General features: G+C 44.4%; 1 protein-coding gene across 3 annotated transcripts in view; it reads left to right on the top strand.

Moving 5' to 3' along the window:
• Positions 1-1,463: 1,463 nt before the first annotated feature.
• The window catches only part of KITLG (KIT ligand), a 119,487-nt gene continuing 112,711 nt past the window's right edge, over positions 1,464-8,239 (top strand). For 2 of the 3 annotated variants that reach the window (XM_023504336.2, XM_031938816.1), the window contains exon 1: positions 1,464-1,951. In XM_023504336.2, coding sequence (XP_023360104.1) covers positions 1,937-1,951 — 15 coding nt within the window. In that variant the 5' untranslated portion in view covers positions 1,464-1,936. The remainder of the gene's footprint in view (positions 1,952-8,239) is intronic. The other variant, XM_023504335.2, reaches the window with a different exon arrangement.

Genomic DNA, 8,239 nt, shown 5'->3' with positions numbered 1-8,239 from the left:
AACGGGAATAAATAGGTACCTGCGAGATACATACATCACAGGTAACCTTAGAGAAAAGGGCTTTAGCTGCTGGGAGTGGGGTGGGGAGGAAGCGGGGGCAGGAGAGATGCCTCTTTAAGCTGATGCCTCTTTAAGCTGAGCTTTGAAGGAAGCCAAATCTTCTAAGAGATATAAAAGCTGACCTCCTACCTCTCTAGTCTCCTTTTATCTTTCTGACTCTTATACATACCTTTTTGCTGTTCTTCTCCCAAGACCCCCATCCCCCAACTTCTCACTGGCTGTCCCCCAGATCTAGAGCGCTCTGCTTCTTATCTCCACCTCCTGGCTTCCTCAAGTCTCAGCAAAAAGCTCACTTTCTGTAAAGAGCCTTTTCAGATACCTCTCAATGCCCTCGAAGAAAATCTCCGGTTTAACCCGGATATATCTTGTATGTATATAGTGGTTTGCATGTTATTTCTCCTATTGCCTCCCCGGGCTGTGAACTCGGTGTGATTCAGGGACGTTCCTCTGTATCCTTGGCTTCACATCAAACGCCCGTTGACTGACCGATTGACAAGGGTGCTTGGGACAAAGGCATGTTCTCTCCATACAAGCGTATCTCAAGTAAGTGGGCTAGTTTTTTATTTTCGAATTTCAAACTCTCCGACTATGTCATTGTTTCCAAAGTTGAGGTAGGCTATTTTCTGCAAAAGAATTTTCATACACCACTTCCTCCACGTTCTTTTAAAAGCCAGAGAAAAGAAAAAGCCAGATTCTAATACATAAACCATATTGAGAAGATCTAGGTCCGGCTGACAGCAATCTAGAAGGGGGACAAGTTAGGAGGACTTGGGAAGTCTGTTTAGCTCTAAGAATTTAAAATTCATTTCCTAGAGTGTTAGTAAGCCAGGAACTAAGTAAAGTAGTAAATTATTAGTAAAGGGCTTTTGCTAGTTTTCGGTGCAGGTATGAGAAGCTTTCACCCTCCCCAGAGAAAAGAGCACGTTCCTGAAGTGGGCGAGCTGTGAACAGGGGCGTTTCTCGAAATCTTCTGTCCCCAAAAGGTGACAGGTAAGGTTTGGAGGTAAAACCCGGGGGAGGACGTGTAGGGCCGAGGTCAAGAGGCAGCAACCTGCGCCCTGCTCCTTCTCGGTCCAGCAGCAGTCCCAGGGACAGCCCCAGTAGCAGCAGCAGCAACGGGCGCCAGCTCTGGTCATTTTACTGCTTCTCCCTTCCCGCAGCTAGTTCGCCGGTAGCCTTCAGCCGGTGCTTGCCCAAAGAAGATGAGATCGAGTTACCTTCGCTGGCAAGGAGATGAGCTTGGCCTAATTTGTCCAACTTATTTCGCACTGACTGGAGTTCTTACCGCCCTCCCTCCTCCTCTTTTTACTCCCCCCCCCCCCCCCCCGGCCCTCCCCCCCCCCCCCCCCCCCCCCCTCCCACCCAGCCTCCTCTGCTCGCTGCCGCTGCGCTCGCCTCTCCAAAGCTCCCAGAGGGAAGAAGGCGTGTCCTGCCTGCCCGCCCGCCCGCCAGCCCGTCCTGCAGCTCCCGCCGCCGCTGCTGTAGGAGCAGGCGGAGTAGAGCTATAAAAGCGCTGGCCCCGCGCCGGCTCCGGCTTCATTTACTGCCTCGCGGGGCGATCGGCCGGAGCGAGCCAGCAAGCTAGCGAGGGAAGGAGCGAGCGCCGCGGGAGGGGGGCGGGCAGCGAACCTGGCAGGAGCTGAGTGCGCAGCGCTCGGGGCTGCCCAATGCGTGCACAATCTGCTGCTGCCGCCGCCGCCGCCGCCGCCGCCACCGCCGCCGCTGCTGCCCCCGCCGCTTCTCCGCAGCCGCCGCCGCTGCCTCCGCTGCAGCTGCCGCCGCCCGCCGCTCCACGAGCAATATGCTGGAGCCACAGAACAGCTAAACGGAGTTTCCCCACCGCTGTCTGGGCTGGATTGCTGTGCTGTCGTTCCTTATGAAGAAGACACAAGTAAGTAGAGGACGCGCCCCGCGCCTCGCGCCCCTTTGGGCTGGGGAACCGGGCTGGAGCTTGGGCGCTCCGGAGAGCGCGGCTCCGTGCCCCGGGGTGGGCGAATTCTGCGCACCCCGTCGACCTCCGCAGAGATTTGGAGCTCCTCCTTTCCTCCACCACCCAGGAGAAAGTGGTGATGAGGAGAAAGAGGAGGAGGAGGAGGAAGAAAAGGCTGGGGGTGCCTAGCTCAGGAACCCAAAGGCGAGAGAGCCTTGGAATGTGCACATTGCACCGAGAGCCGAAGCTCCGGGAGAGCTGAGATTGTGGCATTCTTTCTATTTGCATCCCCGGCGCTTTGCACCGTTCCTGGCACATAGTAGGCGCTTAATGATGAGTATGTGGTGATTGATTAATTGATTGATTGGCGAGGCAAGTCCCTTTTGTAAGTTTGGAAAAGAACATGGGATTGTCAGATAGCTTTTTTTTTTTTTTTTTTTCTGAAAGATTGGAGTTCCGTTCTCCGATCTTTCCAAAAGAGCCTTAAAAGTTAGCTTGAAAGACGTTGATTTTTCTGAGGGGAAATTTGCCCATGGATACCGGCAGATTATGAAACGAAATCCCCGAACTGCAACAAACATATGTACACACATGCATTCACACAAACACACGCCCGCAAGCACTCGCACACCTTTCTTTGCACACTCCCACCTTTCTTTGCACACTCCCACCTTTCTTTGCACACTCCCACGTACGAGCACGTCGGAAGCTTCCCAAAGCAGCCTGCCTGCAGAGCAGTACATGTAGCGCCCCAGATTCTCTTTCTCGGACTTCTGAAAAAGGTTGGCCTTTTGCGGCACAGGATATCATACAGCTCTCCTGAAGATCTGCAAGTCCGACTCTGGGAGAAGCAGCCCCAGGAAGCAATTGATTGTTCCTTGAGAAGTTTTGAGGAGCTAGAGAGATGTGTGTCTTTGTGTGTATGAGTGATGTGTGCGGTGTCTGCTTATGGTACGTGTGTAAGGTGTGTGTTATGTCTGTGAATGCATGTGTGTGTTCTTTGTGGCGTATGCATGGTTTGTGGTATGGGTGTAAACTCTGTGTGTGATGTGTGTGGTGTCTGTGGTTATATGGATTTTGTGGTATCTGTAAGGTATCTGTAATATGTGTGTTTTGGTGATATATGTGTAAGGTGTGTGGTGTCTGATTACACGTGTGCGTTCTTTGTGGTATATGTATGTCTTGTGGTATGGGTATAAATTCTGTGTGATATGTGTGTGGTGTCTGATTGTGGTATTTGGATTTTGTGGTATCTGTATAAGGTGTCTGTAATATGTGTGGTTTTGTGATATATGTATAAGATGTATGGTGTCTGATTACATATGTGCGTTCTTTGTGGCATATGTATGTCTTGTGGTATGGGTATAAATTGTGTGATGTCTAATTGTGGTGTATTTTTTGTGATATCTGTATAAGTAGTGTTTGTGTGTGTGTGTGTGTGTGTGTGTGTGAGAGAGAGAGAGAGAGAGAGAGAGAGAGAGACATTGTCCAGGAAAGCCAAACATTACTTATTTTTACTAGCCCAAGAATTCCCACCCCACCTTACTACACCAGGCAGAGCGGGCGGCGGAGGGGGGTTGGGAAGGAAGAGGAAGGCAAGGAAAGTGTTTGTTACTTAAAAGTGTAATCAGAGTTCCTGAGATTACAATATAAAATGCTATTTATTTTTGTCGGAGCTGTGATTGTATCTGTGTTAAGAAACTGCCTCCACCTATCTAGATCCGTGAGTAATTTATAGCCTTAGAGAAGGATTAAGTGATTTTGCCCGTGGTCACTGAGCTAATGCCTATCAGGGCCCGGACTTGAACCCTTGGCTTCCTGATGCCAAGGCCCGCCCGCTACCAGCCACGCTATAAATTGCGATTCCGCCTTTCTGCTCTCTAACAGAAGTATCGGATTGTTAATTTTAGGTAACATTGAGTATACCCAGAGCCCTAGCAGCATGCTTGACACATAGTAGTTGAAAGTTAATAAATGTTTGTTGATTGCATATGCATATCATTGTTGAAGAGCTTTAAGGCTCTTTTGTTTTGTTTTTTTAACTTGGAAGGCATTTAAAAGGGAGTCGTCTGAGCCGTTATTTTGAATGAGTCTTCTTTGTATCTAGCCATTCTTGAGACAGTTCACTTGAACTACTTTGCTGTCTTTTCCTTTCTCACCCCAAAAGACTGGCTAGATGTTCTCTAATTGTCCCCTTTTTGCCCCCAGGATTGTTAAGGAGTTTACAATCCCAGGTTCCTGAGTAGGGATATTGGAAGCAAATAAGTTTTTTTTTTTCCTCCTTTCTTTCATAAATAGTCGTTTTTTAAAAAGGGAGCTTCAATAATCCGTGAAATCTACAAAAACACTAATTCCTCCTGCTTAAATTACACTTGGTAAGAGATTTACTGTGAAACCCAACGGTTTCTTCAAAATCTGCTCATTCTGGGTTTAGGGACTATACTGAGTCCATTAATCCAGAGGCAGTCTAGGCTAGTATTCTGTCCTATCTAAAGACAAAAGGATACTTCTGTGGGGAGTAGCCGAGGGACAATAGAATCATCTTGTATTGCATTTTGTTTTAAAAATCGAGACATAGGAAGCTAACTTTTACTGTTCTGTTTCCTTAAAGGTAAAGGATTAAATCGTCTACTAGGTCATTTTGGGGAGGTGTTATTGAAATGTAGAAATAGGTGGCACAGAGGAAGGGAGGGTTCAATTAGTATTATTTTGGGGTTTTTGTTTGTGTAGCGATCTTGGTTAAATGACTGGCCCAGGGTCATCCCACTAGAAAGTGACTAGTCTCTGGCCAGATTTGAATTTAGCTTCTCTGGATTCCAGGGCTAGCGGTCTAGCCACTGCGCCACCTAGCTGGACCAGAAGATGTTTTAAAAATAGACTAACTCTTAATTTAAGAAATTCTTTCCCAGAGTAGAAGATCCTCATTCATATGAATGAGAATAACATTGCTTAGACTGGTAGATCCTGATGCTTCTGGGAAAGGTAAAATGGTTAAAATGTGCTTATTTAAACGCTGTAGTTGGAAACAGGTTGGATATCAGATCTACTGGAGGCAGTCTGCTTAATGGACACTCCTCCCTCATTTTTGTTGTTCACTCATGGTTGGGTTTTCTTGGCAGAGATGCTGGAGTAGTTTGTCATTTCCTTCTCCAGCTCATTTTACAGAGGAGGAAACTGAGGCAAATGAGGTGAAATGACTTGCTCATACAGCTAATGTGTTCAAGGCCAGATTTGAATCTAAAGAAGATGAATCTTCTGACTTCACCACCTAGCTGGTTCTTTTTCCACAGTACCACATTTTATTTCCAAAACTGACCTAGCTTTAGTGCCGAAGGAAGCCTTCAAAGATTGTCCCTTCCTCTTCCTCATTTTGCAGGTGAAGAAAATGAGCCTCAAATAAGTCAAATTCAATATTTGAAACCAGGTTCCTGACTCCAGTCACTTTTTCCTTTTCTTTCTTTCTTCCTTCCTTCCTTCCTTCCTTCCTTCCTTCCTTCCTTCCTTCCTTTCTTTCTTTCTTTCTTTCTTTCTTTCTTTCTTTCTTTCTTTCTTTCTTTCTTTCTTTCTTTCTTTTCTTTCTTTTTTGAATCCCAGCACTTAGCATAGTATTTGGCCCCTGGCAGAGACTTACCAAATGCTAGTTGACAGACTTATTGATAGACATTACACCATATAATTGTATCCTCACTTTGTGGAATTAATGAGAGCTCTGTAATCTCCTTTATGGGTATAGGATTAAATGGCATAATTCCATTAGGAACTAAAAAGAGGTCAGTCTACCCTGAAAAGCTGCATGGTGTTAATGCCTCAGGATGCTGCTAGCTGGGGACATTGGAGACAGCTGAATATTTTAGAAATGTGACCTGTAGGAACAAGTTAAAAGCTTGTGGCTTCTTGGGGGAATTGAGTGGTGTGGTAAAGGGCTTGTGGCCCAATCGGAGGAGTGCCCTTGGTGAATAGATGCATTCATGGCTAGTGACTGAAGTGACCTTCAAAGTTTCCTTTTGGGATCCTCCTAGTAATAGCACATTCCTGCCACTGAGAGAGGGAACACTGTGGAAATTAGCATGAGATAAAGTGGAACATCTCCAAAGGAGAAACAGGGGGAGAGGAGGAAAAATTGTCTTCCCCTTTTCACTGACGAACTCTCCAACCCAAAAGTTTTTTTTTTTTTTTTAATTAATGTCCCTCTGTAATATTGCATAAGTGGCTGACACGATTCAGTTGCAAGCTTCAGACGTTGAGGTGTGGGGCTGGTTGGTACCACAAATACAATGTCACTTTGCTAAGGGTAATGATTCTGCCTCTAAGGTTTAAGTCATTGATTTAAATCAAGTATTCTTTACTTGGGGCCTGATAGATTTCAAGGTGAATTGAGACATGGATGCAATTTTTACAACTTTATTTTTTTGTGAGAAAGCTTCACCATAGTGCTAAACGGTATCTATCCATGGTGCATGAAAAAGGTTAAAATACCTTTGATTTAAAAGATTTTTTATTTCTGTAGTCAATGAAAGGCCTTATGGACTAAAGAAATCACAGGTCCAGTCTCAATCACTAAAAGTTCTATGATTCTTTAACATTTGTAAAGTCCTTTATATACATTAGGCGCCAGACTAGAACCTTGTTAGATGGGTGTTTTAAGGACCTTCATATTAAAGATGAGGAAACTGAGGCAGGTAGCAGTGAAGTGACATCCTATAAAGGTCACAGAGCCAGAATACCATCATACTCATTCAAGCAATTAAAATCCCTGTTCATCATCCTTTCCCCTAAGGTACTTTATAAAACAAAGAACACAATGCTTCTTTAGCTTATACTGTTATAATTTGAACTATCTCCTCTACTCGTTCATATACTCGGTTGTCACAATGACCTAAATTCAAATTTAGTCTCAGGTACTTTTACTTAATTATAATTTACCTCAGTTTCCTCATAGGTAAAGGGAGAATAATTATAGCACCCACTTTTGAAGGTTATTGTGAAGATAACATTAGATACTTTTTTCCCCAAAGATTTTCTAGAGCCCTAGAGCTATATTATTATTACATAGTTATTTATATGTTGTTTACCAGTTAAAATATAAGCTTCTTGTTTTTAATATTTCTTTGTATCTTCAGGGCTTAGCACAGTGCCCGGCACATAGTAAGTACTCATATATTAATACATACTTATTGATTTCAATGTAATTGAATCTGTAAGAAAACTTTAATGTCCATATGTGTTTTGATGAATGCATTTGATGAAATTCTTATGGGAGGAATTTAAAATAATTGTTAGATTTAGCACTGGCTGGGGCTACTGAGAACATTTTAATTCAATCCTTTATTTTACAAGAGGAAGGTAGCCTTCTAGAGAATGGGGTTTATTAAAGATCAGTCAGTGAGCAACAAATCCAGTTTTGGAACCCAGCAGATGAGCTCAGGATCTCTGGTTTCCAACTTCCTTCCATATTATTTCCACAATATGCCATATTGTTTTCTGGACCTGGATCTGTGCTTTTACCGCTGTGGGGGACCTCTTGGTATGGGACCTCATCCATAAAGGCAAATCATAACCAATCTATGCCTCAGGAGACAAGTCCTAAAAAGTGACTATAGGGATTAAGGCACTTGTCAAGATTGCTCAGCTGGTGTCTGGGAGGAGATAAGAGGGAGGAGGCTTGAAGCCAGAGACAGGAAGCAGGAGGCAGGAGGCAGGAGCTAGGTGCAGGAGGGAAGAAGCAGGTAAGAAGAGACTGGAGGGAGGAAGAAGGAGGAAGAGGAGGATAGAGGAAAGAGGCAGGAGAAGGGAGAGGGAGGGGGAGAAGAAAAGAGGGAGAAAAAAGAAAGGAAAAGGATGGAGGGAGGAGGCAGAAGTCAAAAGGGAGAAGGAAGAGTTAGTAATGCTTAGGGCCTGGAATCGGGAAGACTCATCTTCCTGAGTACAAATTTTGCCTTAGCCACTTATTAGCTGTGTCACCTCACACAAGTCATTTAACCCTGTTTGCCTCAGTTTCCTCCTCTGTAAAATGAGCTGGAGAAGGACATGACAAACCGCTCTAATATTTGCAAAAAAAAAAAAAAAAAAAACAACAACAACTAAAACATCCAAAAGAAACCAAACAATCACAAAAAACAAATGGAGCAACAAAGAATTAAACATAATGGAAAATGACTGAATAAATTATAAACTCCAGTTCTAGCCTTTTATCCAGTATATTGCACTGCCAATTTACCATTTCCAGTTATGTGTCAAATAATTATACTA

The sequence above is a fragment of the Sarcophilus harrisii genome, chromosome 5, assembly GCF_902635505.1.
Source record: "Sarcophilus harrisii chromosome 5, mSarHar1.11, whole genome shotgun sequence".
Taxonomy (NCBI): Eukaryota; Metazoa; Chordata; class Mammalia; order Dasyuromorphia; family Dasyuridae; genus Sarcophilus; species Sarcophilus harrisii.
Note: the sequence above shows the minus strand (reverse complement) of the source record. Positions and strands in the feature narration are given on the sequence as shown.